Here is a 16,602-nt window from a genome sequence, read left to right as displayed (position 1 = left end):
GATCTTGAATACAAGACATGCGTCGGTGTATTGCACAAGATTTTCCCAACTCAAGAGCTCATGCTTTCTAAGAATGTGACAATGATGATGGCTATTGGGCTTCCTATCAAGCACTTTGAGAGCCTGTTTGTAGACAGACTGAATAGGTTTTAATGTTGTACAGCAAGCTTGGGCCCAACTAGTCAAGCAGTATGTTAAGTGGGGGAGTATCATAGTTTCGAAGTACAGTTTTGCTACCTCTGTAGTCAAACAATTTCTTATAAATCGGAAATTAGCTAGGTTGAATTTGGTTATTTGAATTACCTTTTTCACATGCTTTTTAAAAGAGGTTGGAATCAAGTATGATGCCAAGGTACTTAGCATTGCTGATAAAATGTAGGGAGCCTTGTTTTCAGATTAGCCTTGTTAAAATACCCAGCTACAATAAATGCAGCCTCAGGATATGTGGTTTCCAGTTTACATAGAGTCCAATGAAGGTCTTTCAGGGCCGTCGAGGTGTCTGCTTGGGGGGGATATACACAGCTCTCAACTGCTTTATCGACTATCAACAGCTCTCAACCACTGCTCATCTAAATTTGTATTCATGTGCTTATTGAATGTGCTGTTACACACCAAGTAAGTAAGCGTAAGCAAGCAAGTAGTGTAAAGGACATGGACCAGAGGAGTGCACTACTTTTTAAAACTTGATCTAACCCTGATCTACAGTAGTTCACTAATATAGGGATGAGGGTGCCATTTGGGATAAAGCCAGCATGCAGTTCATGTTCCCTATTTCCCTAGCAGCAGTTAGGCTAAATAGAGACAGTGCTGTTCTGATGACACTGTGCAGGAAGAGAGAGCAGCTACTTTGCATTGTGTTCCCTTAACAGGAAGCCGAGAGCATCGTGACCAAGATCAAACAGCAGCAGTACCAGGAACTGCTGTGTAGAGACCAGCTCACCATTGAGAAAGGAGAGGGGAAAGTATTCCTACACTATGGTAAGACATGGCCACTAGAAACACACATTCTGTCATAGCTAACTATGACTAAAGTAAATTAAACTTCACTAGGCTATATGATGTTTATGGAAAAATGTGAGGATGAAATTGGTGGTCATTGATAAGTGACTTTGATGAAAGTAATACATTTTTATGTCAAAGCCATGGTCATTGAATGGGCACAACTAGCCATTGAGTGAACACATCTACAGCATGTTAGCCTTGGTAAACTATAGGCTAGCTAGCCCCGGAGCCATGACTCTAGCTAGCCCTACCAGTAAACTATAGGCTAGCTAGGCTAGCTCTACCAGAGAGTAAACTATAGGCTAGCTAGCCCTACCAGAGAGTAAACTACAGGCTACCTAGCCCTACCAGAGAGTAAACTACAGGCTAGCTAGCCCTACCAGAGAGTAAACTATAGGCTAGCTAGCACTACCAGAGAGTAAACTATAGGCTAGCTAGCACTACCAGAGAGTAAACTATAGGCTAGCTAGCACTACCAGAGAGTAAACTATAGGCTAGCTAGCACTACCAGAGAGTAAACTATAGGTTAGCTAGCACTACCAGAGAGTAAACTATAGGCTAGCTAGCACTACCAGAGAGTAAACTATAGGCTAGCTAGCACTACCAGAGAGTAAACAATAGGCTAGCTAGCACTACCAGAGAGTTAACTACAGGCTAGCTAGCACTACCAGATAGTAAATTATAGGCTAGCTAGCACTACCGGAGAGTAAACTATAGGCTAGCTAGCCCCAGAGCCATGACTCTAGCTAGCCCTACCAGAGAGTAAACTATAGGCTACCTAGCCCTACCAGATAGTAAACTATAGGCTACCTAGCCCTACCAGATAGTAAACTATAGGCTACCTAGCCCTACCAGATAGTAAACTATAGGCTACCTAGCCCTACCAGATAGTAAACTATAGGCTAGCTAGCCCTACCAGAGGTAAACTATAGGCTACCTAGCCCTACCAGATAGTAAACTATAGGATAGCTAGCCCTACCAGATAGTAAACTATAGGCTAGCTAGCCCTACCAGAGAGTAAACTATAGGCTAACTAGCCCTACCAGAGAGTAAACTATAGGCTAGCTAGCCCTACCAGATAGTAAACTATAGGCTAGCTAGCCCTACCAGAGAGTAAACTATAGGCTAGCTAGCCGTACCAGAGGTAAACTATAGGCTAGCTAGCCCTACCAGAGGTAAACTATAGGCTAGCTAGCCCTACCAGAGAGTAAACTATAGGCTAGCTAGCCCTACCAGAGGTAAACTATAGGCTAGCTAGCACTACCAGAGGTAAACTATAGGCTAGCTAGCCCTACCAGAGTGTAAACTATAGGCTAGCTAGCACTACCAGAGAGTAAACTATAGGCTAGCTAGCCCTACCAGAGGTAAACTGTAGGCTAGCTAGCACTACCAGAGAGTAAACTATAGGCTAGCTAGCCCTACCAGAGGTAAACTATAGGCTAGCTAGCACTACCAGAGGTAAACTATAGGCTAGCTAGCCCTACCAGAGGTAAACTATAGGCTAGCTAGCCCTACCAGATAGTAAACTATAGGCTAGCTAGCCCTACCAGAGGTAAACTATAGGCTAGCTAGCCCTACCAGATAGTAAACTATAGGCTAGCTAGCACTACCAGTAAACTATAGGCTAGCTAGTTCCTGAGCACCACTTCACCAGGTCAAATTCCTGGTACATGTAATTGACAAATAATGGTGATTCTGACATCTCTCTCTATATATATTTTTTATTATTTAATCTCATCACAGATGAGGAGGAGATCACGTTCGCGCCCACGTATCGTTTCGAGAGAGACACACGCGAGAAATATGCCTACACCAAGGCCAAAGCCACTGGGGTAAGTTTACTGTGTGTGTTTCCTGCGATGCTGAATGGCACAGGTGGCCCTCATACAGTTTGAGGAAATAAGCAGATATCTGAGAGCACAAGTCCACAGCTTGGCTGTTTATTATTTTACCTTGTAGAGAAGTCCCAAATGGCATCCTATTCCATACATAGCCCATGGGACTCTGGTCAAAAGTAGTGCACTATATAGGGAATAGGGTTCCATAGAGCTCTGGTCTAAAGTAGTGCACTATATAGGGAATAGGGCTCCATATCAAATCAAATGTATTTATATAGCTCTTCTTACATCAGCTGATATATCAAAGTGCTGTACAGAAACCCAGCCTAAAACCCCAAACAGCAAGCAATGCAGGTGTAGAAGCACGGTGGCTAGGAAAAACTCCCTAGAAAGGCCAGAACCTAGGAAGAAACCTAGAGAGGAACCAGGCTATGTGGGGTGGCCAGTCCTCTTCTGGCTGTGCCGGGTGGAGATTATAACAGAACATGGCCAAGATGTTAAAATGTTCATAAATGACCAGCATGGTCAAATAATAATAATCACAGTAGTTGTCGTGGGTGCAACAGGGCTCTGGTCTAAAGTAGTGCACTATATAGGGAATAGGGTTCCATAGGGCTCTGGTCAAAAGTAGTGCACTATATAGGGAATAGGCCTGCCATCAAACCAATGCTGATTTTTCAGAACGACTGAAATATAAATTCTTCTCCCTCACAGACTAAATACAATCTACCATCATGGTGTGATCGCGTTCTACGGAGGTCCTACCCCTTGGTGCATGTGTTCTGTCAGTCATACGGTGAGACTACTGCCATGATAATTGATTCATTGCAATTAACGAACAAAATATGTGTCATTTTAGTTCATGTTATTACCAATTCTATAATTTTTGCAACCTCTCTTGAAGGGTGCACCAATGACATTATGACCAGTGACCACTCTCCAGTTTTCTCCACATTTGAAGTCGGAGTGTCATCACAGTTTGTCTCCAAGCATGGTACAGCTTCTTACTTCACTAGACAACTACACCGTGCTGGCTGTGTGTGACTAATGCACGTGTGTCTGACATCACTGTATTTTACGAAATGATCTAACCTCAGAAGAAGATGTTCTTGTGTTTTACCGTGTGCAAATCTATGGACAAAGACAACTGCCTTTCCAATGATATTTCTATATTTTCTTTCCAGATCCCAACAGTGTGTCTCAGGGTGGGATCAAGTTCATGAACTGTGTTGCCACCCTCATGACAAAGTCCAAGACCAAGTTCTTCCTCGAATACCACTCCAGCTGCTTAGAGAGTAAGACTGGGCTACTTCCATTTTCCATCTGACCACAGTGGTCAGTGGATCATAGGATAACACTAAAAACATATCAAGCGCCCCAACTGAACTGGAGCCTAACTCACAGTGACTCCACACTAGCCTGAGTGCTATAGTACGAAGCAAACTAGACCTACTCAGGTTTTTATAAAGCTAGCCAGCTTCAGTTAGCTTCACATTCCAGATCAGGCTTTTGTAAAATTGTATTTATTGTATTTCACCTTTATTTAATTAACCAGGTAGACTAGTTGAGAACACCTTTATTTAACCAGGTAGGCCAGTTGAGAACACCTTTATTTAACCAGGTAGACTAGTTGAGAACACCTTTATTTAACCAGGTAGGCCAGTTGAGAACACCTTTATTTAACCAGGTAGGCTAGTTGAGAACACCTTTATTTAACCAGGTAGGCCAGTTGAGAACACCTTTATTTAACCAGGTAGGCTAGTTGAGAACACCTTTATTTAACCAGGTAGGCCAGTTGAGAACACCTTTATTTAACCAGGTAGGCCAGTTGAGAACACCTTTATTTAACCTGGTAGGCTAGTTGAGAACACCTTTATTTAACCAGGTAGACTAGTTGAGAACACCTTTATTTAACCAGGTAGGCCAGTTGAGAACACCTTTATTTAACCAGGTAGGCCAGTTGAGAACACCTTTATTTAACCAGGTAGGCTAGTTGAGAACACCTTTATTTAACCTGGTAGGCTAGTTGAGAACACCTTTATTTAACCAGGTAGACTAGTTGAGAACACCTTTATTTAACCAGGTAGGCTAGTTGAGAACACCTTTATTTAACCAGGTAGGCCAGTTGAGAACACCTTTATTTAACCAGGTAGGCCAGTTGAGAACACCTTTATTTAACCAGGTAGGCTAGTTGAGAACACCTTTATTTAACCAGGTAGGCTAGTAGAGAACACCTTTATTTAACCAGGTAGGCTAGTTGAGAACACCTTTATTTAACCAGGTAGGCTAGTTGAGAACACCTTTATTTAACCAGGTAGGCCAGTTGAGAACACCTTTATTTAACCAGGTAGGCTAGTTGAGAACACCTTTATTTAACCAGGTAGACTAGTTGAGAACACCTTTATTTAACCAGGTAGGCTAGTTGAGAACACCTTTATTTAACCAGGTAGGCTAGTTGAGAACACCTTTATTTAACCAGGTAGGCCAGTTGAGAACACCTTTATTTAACCAGGTAGGCTAGTTGAGAACACCTTTATTTAACCAGGTAGGCCAGTTGAGAACACCTTTATTTAACCAGGTAGGCTAGTTGAGAACACCTTTATTTAACCAGGTAGGCCAGTTGAGAACACCTTTATTTAACCAGGTAGGCTAGTTGAGAACACCTTTATTTAACCAGGTAGGCCAGTTGAGAACACCTTTATTTAACCAGGTAGGCTAGTTGAGAACACCTTTATTTAACCAGGTAGACTAGTTGAGAACACCTTTATTTAACCAGGTAGGCTAGTTGAGAACACCTTTATTTAACCAGGTAGGCTAGTTGAGAACACCTTTATTTAACCAGGTAGGCCAGTTGAGAACACCTTTATTTAACCAGGTAGGCTAGTTGAGAACACCTTTATTTAACCAGGTAGGCCAGTTGAGAACACCTTTATTTAACCAGGTAGGCTAGTTGAGAACACCTTTATTTAACCAGGTAGGCCAGTTGAGAACACCTTTATTTAACCAGGTAGGCTAGTAGAGAACACCTTTATTTAACCAGGTAGGCTAGTTGAGAACACCTTTATTTAACCAGGTAGGCTAGTTGAGAACACCTTTATTTAACCAGGTAGGCCAGTTGAGAACACCTTTATTTAACCAGGTAGGCTAGTTGAGAACACCTTTATTTAACCAGGTAGGCTAGTTGAGAACACCTTTATTTAACCAGGTAGGCTAGTTGAGAACACCTTTATTTAACCAGGTAGGCCAGTTGAGAACACCTTTATTTAACCAGGTAGGCCAGTTGAGAACACCTTTATTTAACCAGGTTGGCTAGTTGAGAACACCTTTATTTAACCAGGTAGGCTAGTTGAGAACAAGTTCTCATTTACAAGTGCGACCTGACCAAGATAAAGCAAAGCAGTGCGACACAAACAACAACACATGGAATAAACAAACATGGGAATAAACAAACATACGGTCAACAGTACAATAGAGAAAGTCTATATACAGTGTGTGCAAATGAGGTAGGATAACGAAGGTAAGGCAATAAATAGGCCATAGTGGCGAGATAATTACAATATAGCAATTAAACACTGGAGTGATAGATGTGTAGAAGATGAGTGTACAAGTAGAGATACTGGGGTGCAAAGGTGCAAAATAATAAATACCAGTATGGGGATGAGGTAGGTAGATAGATGGGCTATTTACAGATGGGCTATGTACAGGTGCAGTGATCTGTGAGCTGCTCTGACAGCTGGTGCTTAAAGCTATTGAGGGAGATAACTGTCTCCAGTTTCAGTGATTTTTGCAGTTCGTTCCAGTCATTGGCAGCAGAGAACTGGAAGGAAAGGCGGCCAAAGGAGGAATTGGCTTTGGGGGTGACCAGTGAAATATACCTGCTGAAGCGCGTGCTACGGGTGGGTGCTGCTATGGTGACCAGTGAGCTGAGATACGGCGGGGCTTACCTAGCAAAGACTTATAGATTACCTGCAGCCAGTGGGTTTGGCAACGAATATGTAGCGAGGGCCAGCCAACAGGTCGCAATGGTGGGTAGTATATAGGGCTTTGGTGACAAAACGGATGGCACTGTCATAGACTGCATCCAATTTGCTGAGTGTTGGAGGCTATTTTGTAAATGACATCGCCAAAGTCAAGGATTGGTAGGATAGTCAGTTTTACGAGGGTATGTTTGGCAGCATGAGTGAAGGATGCTTTGATGCTGAATAGGAAGCCGATTCTAGATTTTTGGGATTGGAGATGCTTAATGTGAGTCTGGAAGGAGAGTTTACAGTCTAGCCAGATACCTAGGTATTTGTAGTTGTCCGCATATTCTAAGTCAGAACCGTCCAGAGTAGTGATGTTGGACAGGCGGGCAGGTGCGGGCAGCAATCGGATGAAGAGCATGCATTTAGTTTTACTTGCATTTAAGAGCCGTTGGAGGCCACGGAAGGAGAGTTGTATGGCATTGAAGCTTGTCTGGAGGTTAGTTAACACAGTTAACACAGTGTCCAAAGAAGGGCCAGAAGTATACAGAATGGTGTCGTCTGCGTAGAGGTGGATCAGAGAATCACCAACAGCAAGAGCGACATCATTGATATATACAGAGAAAAGAGTCGGCCCGAGGATTGAACCCTGTGGCACCCCCATAGAGACTGCCAGAGGTCCGGACAACAGGCCCTCCGATTTGACACACTGAACTCTGTCTGATAAGTAGTTAGTGAACCAGGCGAGGCAGTCATTAGAGAAACCAATGCTGTTGAGTCTGCCGATAAGAATGTGGTGATTGACAGAGTCGAAAGCCTTAGCCAGGTCGATGAAGACGGCTGCACAGTATTGTCTCTTATCGATGGCGGTTATGATATCGTTTAGCGTGGCTGAGGTGCACCCATGACCAGCTCGGAAACCAGATTGTATAGCGGAGAAGGTACGGTGGGATTCAAAATGGTCGGTGATCTGTTTATTAACTTGGCTTTCGAAGACCTTAGAAAGGCATGGTAGGATAGATATGGGTCTGTAGCAGTTTGAGTCTAGAGTGTCATGACCGCTGCAGCTTTCCAATCTTTGGGGATCTCAGACGATACGAAAGAGAGGTTAAACAGGCTAGGCATAGGGGTGGCAACAATTTCGACAGATCATTTTAGAAAGAGAGGGTCCAGATTGTCTAGCCCGGCTGATTTGTAGGGGTCCAGATTTTGCAGCTCTTTCAGAACATCAGCTATCTGGATTTGGGTGAAGGAAAAATGGGGGAGGCTTGGGCAAGTTGCTGTGGGGGGCGCAGGGCTGTTGACCGGGATAGGGATAGCCAGGTGGAAAGCATGGCCAGCCGTAGAAAAATGCTTATTGAAATTCTCAGTTATCGGTGTTGACAGTGTTTCCTAGCCACAGTGCAGTAGGCAGCTTGGAGGAGGTGCTCTTATTCTCCATGGACTTTACAGTGTCCCAGAACTTTTTTGAGTTTGTGCTACAGGATGCACATTTCTGTTTGAAAAAGCCAGCCTTTGCTTTCCTAACTGCCTGTGTATATTGGTTTCTAACTTCCCTAAAAAGTTGCATGTCGCGATGCTAATGCAGTACGCCACAGGATGTTTTTGTGCTGGTCAAGGGCAGTCAGGGTTGGAGTGAACCAAGAGGTATATCTGTTCCTGGTTGTACATTTTTTTAAGGGGGCTTATATAATTAAGATGGTGAGGAAAGCACTTTTAAAGAACCAGGCATCCTCTACTGACGGAATGAGGTTAATATCCTTCCAGGATACTCGGGCCAAGTTGATTAGAAAGGCCTGCTCGCTGAGCGTTTGACAGTGATGAAGAGTGGTCGTTTGACCGCAGTCCCATTACGGATGCGGTTTTATAAAGCTAGCCAGCATCAGTTAGCTTCACATTCCAGATCAGGCTTCATCCATACTACGATGGTGGATAATGTCCATCTGCTGCTAACTCTAGCGGGCTTGTAACTGTGTGTGCATGTTGCACATGGGCTAGTTGAACACCAGACCAAAGATGGTACAGTATGAAGATAGGCAGAAGCTGCTTCTCCAGTAGAAATTCCCGATCACACTTGTAGGCGATGTCATGGCGACGTTGGCTAGCTATGCTCATGCACAGAAACATGTCATCGGGTCTAACGGTCGACTCTCGCCGAACTGCGCATGTGGCACTCTTTCGATATAACGTTTTTGACTAAAATTGACGTGTCAGTTTGTCAAGCTCACGAGGTTGGAGTCATAACAAGTTCCACTACTTAATAATCTACGTTTTTTTCCTTTAGCGTTCACGAAAATGAACAACTAAGAAATCATTTTTCACTCCTCTCATTGACTTCTCAAACCCCGGCCTGGTCTGTTTCGCAAAAGCGTTCCCAGAAGTCTCGTGATGTTGCGCCTCTGGGTTTAGAAACTCTGTGGTCGAACTCTTCGTTGAGACAAAAAAATAAGTGATCTTGCAAATTCTCCAGACGATGTTGTGAAATAGGTTTTTAGAAGTGTCATCTTTATTTTATTACTTATTGTTAATGCCTTCTTCGGTGGGTTTATGGGGAGGCAGGTAGCCTAGTGGTTAGAGCGTTGGATCAATAACCTGAAAGGTTGCTAGATCTTATTTTGTGGGCTTAACATCGCAAAACCACATTTTCCCACTCCTATCTGTGGAACAGTTTGTTGTGTTCTGGCTATAGACATACAGTATAATCTGTAGAAGGGGTTTGAACCTCTAGCCCTGGCAGTTTGACTGTTCATCTCATGGGTACAGCTTGTTGTGTTCTGGCTATAGACATACAGTATAATCTGTAGAAGGGGTTTGAACCTCTAACCCTGGCAGTTGGACTGTTAATCTCATGGGTACAGCTTGTTGTGTTCTGGCTATAGACATACAGTATAATCCATTGAAGGGGTTTGAACCTCTAACCCTGGCAGTTGGACTGTTAATCTCATGGGTACAGCTTGTTGTGTTCTGGCTATAGACATACAGTATAATCCATTGAAGGGGTTTGAACCTCTAACCCTGGCAGTTGGACTGTTCATCTCATGGGTACAGCTTGTTGTGTTCTGGCTATAGACATACAGTATAATCTGTAGAAGGGGTTTGAACCTCTAACCCTGGCAGTTGGACTGTTCATCTCATGGGTACAGCTTGTTGTGTTCTGGCTATAGACATACAGTATAATCTGTAGAAGGGGTTTGAACCTCTAACCCTGGCATTTGGACTGTTCATCTCATGGGTACACTAGCAATGACTGCCAATCTTAATTTGAATGGGAACAGCCATCTATGGATTATGTTTATGGTTGGTTGCAGCTGTCATTTGACAAATTTCAGAATACAATTAGTTTCATTACTAAATTATCATTACTATATGATAGGTATTTTAATTAACATTATTTTCTTCATCTTTTTTTTTTACACACAAAAACGATTTGATGAATAAAATATTTAATCAGTTGTCTTCCTCAAAATGACGAGGATGATGATACAATCTTTGTGAGAGGGTGGGAATCTGATTTCATTGGTCCTCAACTCACAGCTCAGACATTTCATTCAGTATAGTGGAGTTAGCCTGCCTTGGAGCAGGTTAGTTCTGGAAACAGGATAAACAGAGTTAGCCCTGAGTTAGCCTGCCCTGGACCAGGTTAGTTCTGAAGGATTCGTTGCCATAGAAATGTACCTGGCTAAAAGGCGAGCCACTATCGTATGACCGCTTATCCCGAGTTGAACTCAGAGTTGACCAAAGGTACCTTGCTAACTCCTCAAACCCGCTACGTAGTACAGTGCCTTGCGAAAGTATTCGGCCCCCTTGAACCTTGCGACCTTTTGCCACATTTCAGGCTTCAAACATAAAGATATAAAAATGTATTATTTTGTGAAGAATCGACAAGAAGTGGGACACAATCATGAAGTGGAACGACATTTATTGGATATTTCAAACTTTTTTAACAAATCAAAAACTGAAAAATTGGGCGTGCAAAATTATTCAGCCCCTTTACTTTCAGTGCAGAAAACTCTCTCCAGAAGTTCAGTGAGGATCTCTGAATGATCCAATGTTGACCTAAATGACTAATGATGATAAATACAATCCACCTGTGTGTAATCAAGTCTCCGTATAAATGCACCTGCACTGTGATAGTCTCAGAGGTCCGTTAAAAGCGCAGAGAGCATCATGAAGAACAAGGAACACACCAGGCAGGTCCGATATACTGTTGTGAAGAAGTTTAAAGCCGGATTTGAATACAAAAAGATTTCCCAAGCGTTAAACATCCCAAGGAGCACTGTGCAAGCGATAATATTGAAATGGAAGGAGTATCAGACCACTGCAAATCTACCAAGACCTGGCCGTCCCTCTAAACTTTCAGAGGCCCATGATCACTCTGGATGAACTGCAGAGATCTACAGCTGAGGTGGGAGACTCTGTCCATAGGACAACAATCAGTTGTATATTGCACACATCTGGCCTTTATGGAAGAGTGGCAAGAAAAAAGCCATTTCTTAAAGATATCCATAAAAAGTGTTGTTTAAAGTTTGCCACAAGCCACCTGGGAGACACACCAAACATGTGGAAGAAGGTGCTCTGGTCAGATGAAACCAAAATTGAACTTTTTGGCAACAATGCAAAACGTTATGTTTGGCGTAAAAGCAACACAGCTCATCACCCTGAACACACCATCCCCACTGTCAAACATGGTGGTGGCAGCATCATGGTTTGGGCCTGCTTTTCTTCAGCAGGGACAGGGAAGATGGTTAAAATTGATGGGAAGATGGATGGAGCCAAATACAGGTCCATTCTGGAAGAAAACCTGATGGAGTCTGCAAAAGACCTGAGACTGGGACGGAGATTTGTCTTCCAACAAGACAATGATCCAAAACATAAAGCAAAATCTACAATGGAATGGTTCAAAAATAAACATATCCAGGTGTTAGAATGGCCAAGTCAAAGTCCAGACCTGAATCCAATCGAGAATCTGTGGAAAGAACTGAAAACTGCTGTTCACAAATGCTCTCCATCTAACCTCATTGAGCTCGAGCTGTTTTGCAAGGAGAAATGGGAAAAAATGTCAGTCTCTCGATGTGCAAAACTGATAGAGACATACCCCAAGCGACTTACAGCTGTAATCGCAGCAAAAGGTGGCGCTACAAAGTATTAACTTAAGGGGGCTGAATAATTCTGCACGACCAATTTTTCAGTTTTTGATTTGTTAAAAAAGTTTGAAATATCCAATAAATGTCGTTCCACTTCATGATTGTGTCCCACTTGTTGTTGATTCTTCACAAAAAAAATACAGTTTTAAATCTTTATGTTTGAAGCCTGAAATGTGGCAAAAGGTCGCAAAGTTCAAGGGGGCCGAATACTTTCGCAAGGCACTGTATATATCCCTCAAGGTCCCAGGTCTAGTTGTCTTGCAATCTCTTACCATTCATTGTCATGCCAAACTGGATTTGGCTATACGGCACAAACAGATCTGGGATCAGGCTAACTGCACACATCCTGTCCACAGAATTTGTCAAGAGCTCGGAAGGAGAGAACCAAGATCACTCTGATGGGAACATCAAGGTTCGGTTTGGAAATCAAGTTGAGGTAAATTTACATTTTGACGCTTCTTTCAAGTACAATACTAAAGCTAATTGTCTTACGATATGGTGTATTTGATGCAAAAGAGTTGTTGAGTGTCTGAACTCCTGTCGTGTCTTTTTAAAGCTCGTCCCTATCATCTCAGACCCAGAGTATCTGTTGGATCAGCACATTCTCCTGTGTGTCAAGTCCACAGACTGTGATGAATCCTATGGTGAGAAAGTAGGACAACTGTGGTCTGTTTGGAACGACTCGTTGTTAGAATGACACAGACCACATTTGGGCTGGTGTAAATACTAGTCTAGGTCTGTGACTCTTGATCATCTAGTTCTGTCTTAATCTCCGTCTAGCTCCGTCTGTCTCCGCCTGTCTACGACTGTCTTCGCCTGTCTACGACTGTCTTCGTCTAGCTCTGTCTTTCTTTTGTCTTGTCTCATCACTGCAACTCCCGTACAGACTCGGGAGAGGCGAAGGTCGAGAGCCGTGCGTCCATCCGAAACACAACCCAACCGCACTGCTTCTTAACACAGCGCGCATCCAACCCGGAACCCAGACAATCCGCCCTGCTTCTTGACACAATGCCAACTTAACCCGGAAGCCAGCTGCACCAATGTGTCGTACACCTAGCGACCTGGTCAGCGTGCACTGCGCCCAGCCTGCCACAGGAGTCGTTAGTGCGCGATGAGACAAGGATATCCCTGCCGGCCAAACCCTCCCTAACCCAGACGACGGTTCTCCCAGTCACGGCCGGCTGCGACAGAGTCTGGGCTCGAACCCAGAGTCTCTGGTGGCACAGCTAGCACTGCGATGCAGTGCCTTAGACCACTGCGCCACCCGGGAGGCCCGTGCCTTTCTTCGTCTAGCTCTGTCATCTAGCTCTGTCTTTCATCGTCTAGCTCTGTCATCTAGCTCTGTCTTTCATCGTCTAGCTCTGTCATCATCTAGCTCTGTCTTTCATCGTCTAGCTCTGTCATCATCTAGCTCTGTCTTTCATCGTCTAGCTCTGTCTTTCATCGTCTAGCTCTGTCTTTCATCGTCTAGCTCTGTCTTTCATCGTCTTGCTCTGTCTTTCTTCGTCTAGCTCTGTCTTTCTTCGTCTAGCTCTGTCTTTCATCGTCTAGCTCTGTCTGTCTTCATCTAGCGCTCTGTCTTTCTTCGTCTAGCTCTGTCTTTGTCTAGCTCTGTCTGTCTTTGTCTAGCTCTGTCTGTCTTCGTCTAGCTCTGTCTTTCTTCGTCTAGCTCTGTCTTTCTTCGTCTAGCTCTGTCTGTCTTCGTCTAGCTCTGTCTGTCTTCGTCTAGCTCTGTCTTTCTTCGTCTAGCTCTGTCTTTCATTGTCTAGCTCTGCCTTTCTTCGTCTAGCTCTGTCTGTCTTCGTCTAGCTCTGCCTGTCTTTCTTCATCTAGCTCTGCCTGGCTTCGTCTAGCTCTGTCTTTCATTGTCTAGCTCTGTCTGTCTTCATCTAGCGCTCTGTCTTTCATCGTCTAGCTCTGTCTTTGTCTAGCTCTGTCTTTCTTCGTCTAGCTCTGTCTTTCTTCGTCTAGCTCTGTCTTTGTCTAGCTCTGTCTGTCTTTGTCTAGCTCTGTCTTTCTTCGTCTAGCTCTGTCTTTCTTCGTCTAGCTCTGTCTGTCTTCGTCTAGCTCTGTCTTTCTTCGTCTAGCTCTGTCTTTCATTGTCTAGCTCTGTCTTTCATTGTCTAGCTCTGTCTGTCTTCATCGAGCTCTGTCTTCGTCTAGCTCTGCCTGTCTTTCTTCGTCTAGCTCTGTCTGTCTTCGTCTAGCTCTGTCTGTCTTCGTCTAGCTCTGTCTTTCATCGTCTAGCTCTGTCTTTCATCATCTAGCTCTGTCTTTCATCATCTGGCTCTGTCTTTCATCGTCTAGCTCTGTCTTCCTTCGTCTAGCTCTGTCTTCCATCGTCTAGCTCTGTCTTCCTTCGTCTAGCTCTGTCTTCCTTCGTCTAGCTCTGTCTTCCTTCGTCTAGCTCTGTCTTCCTTCGTCTAGCTCTGTCTTTCATCGTCTAGCTCTGTCTTTCATCGTCTAGCTCTGTCTTTCATCGTCTAGCTCTGTCTTTCATCGTCTAGCTCTGTCTTTTATCGTCTAGCTCTGTCTGTCATCATCGAGCTCTCTCTTTGTCTAGCTCTGTCTTCGTCTAGCTCTCTGTCTTCGTCTAGCTCTGTCTTTGTCTAGCTCTGTCTTTGTCTAGCTCTGTCTTTGTCTAGCTCTGTCTTCATCTAGCTCTGTCTTCCATCGTCTAGCTCTGTCTTTCATCGTCTAGCTCTGTCTTTCATCGTCTAGCTCTGTCTTTCATCGTCTAGCTCTGTCTTTCATCGTCTAGCTCTGTCTTTCATCGTCTAGCTCTGTCTTCCTTCGTCTAGCCCTGTCTTTCTTCGTCTAGCCCTGTCTTTCATCGTCTAGCTCTGTCTTTCATCGTCTAGCTCTGTCTTTCATCGTCTAGCTCTGTCATCTAGCTCTGTCTTTCATCGTCTAGCTCTGTCATCATCTAGCTCTGTCTTTCATCGTCTAGCTCTGTCATCATCTAGCTCTGTCTTTCATCGTCTAGCTCTGTCTTTCATCGTCTAGCTCTGTCTTTCATCGTCTAGCTCTGTCTTTCATCGTCTTGCTCTGTCTTTCTTCGTCTAGCTCTGTCTTTCTTCGTCTAGCTCTGTCTTTCATCGTCTAGCTCTGTCTGTCTTCATCTAGCGCTCTGTCTTTCTTCGTCTAGCTCTGTCTTTGTCTAGCTCTGTCTGTCTTTGTCTAGCTCTGTCTGTCTTCGTCTAGCTCTGTCTTTCTTCGTCTAGCTCTGTCTTTCTTCGTCTAGCTCTGTCTGTCTTCGTCTAGCTCTGTCTGTCTTCGTCTAGCTCTGTCTTTCTTCGTCTAGCTCTGTCTTTCATTGTCTAGCTCTGCCTTTCTTCGTCTAGCTCTGTCTGTCTTCGTCTAGCTCTGCCTGTCTTTCTTCATCTAGCTCTGCCTGGCTTCGTCTAGCTCTGTCTTTCATTGTCTAGCTCTGTCTTTCATTGTCTAGCTCTGTCTGTCTTCATCTAGCGCTCTGTCTTTCATCGTCTAGCTCTGTCTTTCTTCGTCTAGCTCTGTCTTTCTTCGTCTAGCTCTGTCTTTCTTCGTCTAGCTCTGTCTTTGTCTAGCTCTGTCTGTCTTTGTCTAGCTCTGTCTTTCTTCGTCTAGCTCTGTCTTTCTTCGTCTAGCTCTGTCTGTCTTCGTCTAGCTCTGTCTTTCTTCGTCTAGCTCTGTCTTTCATTGTCTAGCTCTGTCTTTCATTGTCTAGCTCTGTCTGTCTTCATCGAGCTCTGTCTTCGTCTAGCTCTGCCTGTCTTTCTTCGTCTAGCTCTGTCTGTCTTCGTCTAGGTCTGTCTGTCTTCGTCTAGCTCTGTCTTTCATCGTCTAGCTCTGTCTTTCATCATCTAGCTCTGTCTTTCATCATCTGGCTCTGTCTTTCATCGTCTAGCTCTGTCTTCCTTCGTCTAGCTCTGTCTTCCATCGTCTAGCTCTGTCTTCCTTCGTCTAGCTCTGTCTTCCTTCGTCTAGCTCTGTCTTCCTTCGTCTAGCTCTGTCTTCCTTCGTCTAGCTCTGTCTTTCATCGTCTAGCTCTGTCTTTCATCGTCTAGCTCTGTCTTTCATCGTCTAGCTCTGTCTTTCATCGTCTAGCTCTGTCTTTTATCGTCTAGCTCTGTCTGTCATCATCGAGCTCTCTCTTTGTCTAGCTCTGTCTTCGTCTAGCTCTCTGTCTTCGTCTAGCTCTGTCTTTGTCTAGCTCTGTCTTTGTCTAGCTCTGTCTTTGTCTAGCTCTGTCTTCATCTAGCTCTGTCTTCCATCGTCTAGCTCTGTCTTTCATCGTCTAGCTCTGTCTTTCATCGTCTAGCTCTGTCTTTCATCGTCTAGCTCTGTCTTTCATCGTCTAGCTCTGTCTTTCATCGTCTAGCTCTGTCTTCCTTCGTCTAGCCCTGTCTTTCTTCGTCTAGCCCTGTCTTTCATCGTCTAGCTCTGTCTTTCATCGTCTAGCTCTGTCTTTCATCGTCTAGCTCTGTCATCTAGCTCTGTCTTTCATCGTCTAGCTCTGTCATCATCTAGCTCTGTCTTTCATCGTCTAGCTCTGTCATCATCTAGCTCTGTCTTTCATCGTCTAGCTCTGTCTTTCATCGTCTAGCTCTGTCTTTCATCGTCTAGCTCTGTCTTTCATCGTCTTGCTCTGTCTTTCTTCGTCTAGCTCTGTCTTTC

The 16,602-nt window shown here is 44.1% G+C and overlaps 1 protein-coding gene across 3 annotated transcripts in view; it reads left to right on the top strand.

The window, feature by feature from the left end:
* The window catches only part of inpp5d (inositol polyphosphate-5-phosphatase D), a 64,286-nt gene that overhangs the window by 37,746 nt on the left and 9,938 nt on the right, over positions 1 to 16,602 (top strand). For 2 of the 3 annotated variants that reach the window (XR_005052360.2, XM_036981538.2), the window contains exons 16-22: positions 870 to 978; positions 2,746 to 2,834; positions 3,555 to 3,636; positions 3,745 to 3,834; positions 4,025 to 4,135; positions 12,303 to 12,382; positions 12,503 to 12,590. Coding sequence is in view for 2 of the 3 variants with exons in the window: in XM_036981538.2 (XP_036837433.2) it covers positions 870 to 978; positions 2,746 to 2,834; positions 3,555 to 3,636; positions 3,745 to 3,834; positions 4,025 to 4,135; positions 12,303 to 12,382; positions 12,503 to 12,590 (649 nt within the window). In the remaining variant the exon portion in view is untranslated. Of the gene's footprint in view, positions 1 to 869; positions 979 to 2,745; positions 2,835 to 3,554; positions 3,637 to 3,744; positions 3,835 to 4,024; positions 4,136 to 12,302; positions 12,383 to 12,502; positions 12,591 to 12,832; positions 13,206 to 16,602 lie in introns of those variants that run through there. The other variant, XM_090232375.1, reaches the window with a different exon arrangement.

Source organism: Oncorhynchus mykiss, chromosome 1 (genome assembly GCF_057628025.1).
Source record: "Oncorhynchus mykiss isolate SJ-2025 chromosome 1, ASM5762802v1, whole genome shotgun sequence".
In the NCBI taxonomy this organism is placed as follows: domain Eukaryota; kingdom Metazoa; phylum Chordata; class Actinopteri; order Salmoniformes; family Salmonidae; genus Oncorhynchus; species Oncorhynchus mykiss.
The sequence above is the reverse complement of the archived record's forward strand: the minus strand, read 5'-3'. Positions and strand labels throughout refer to the sequence as shown.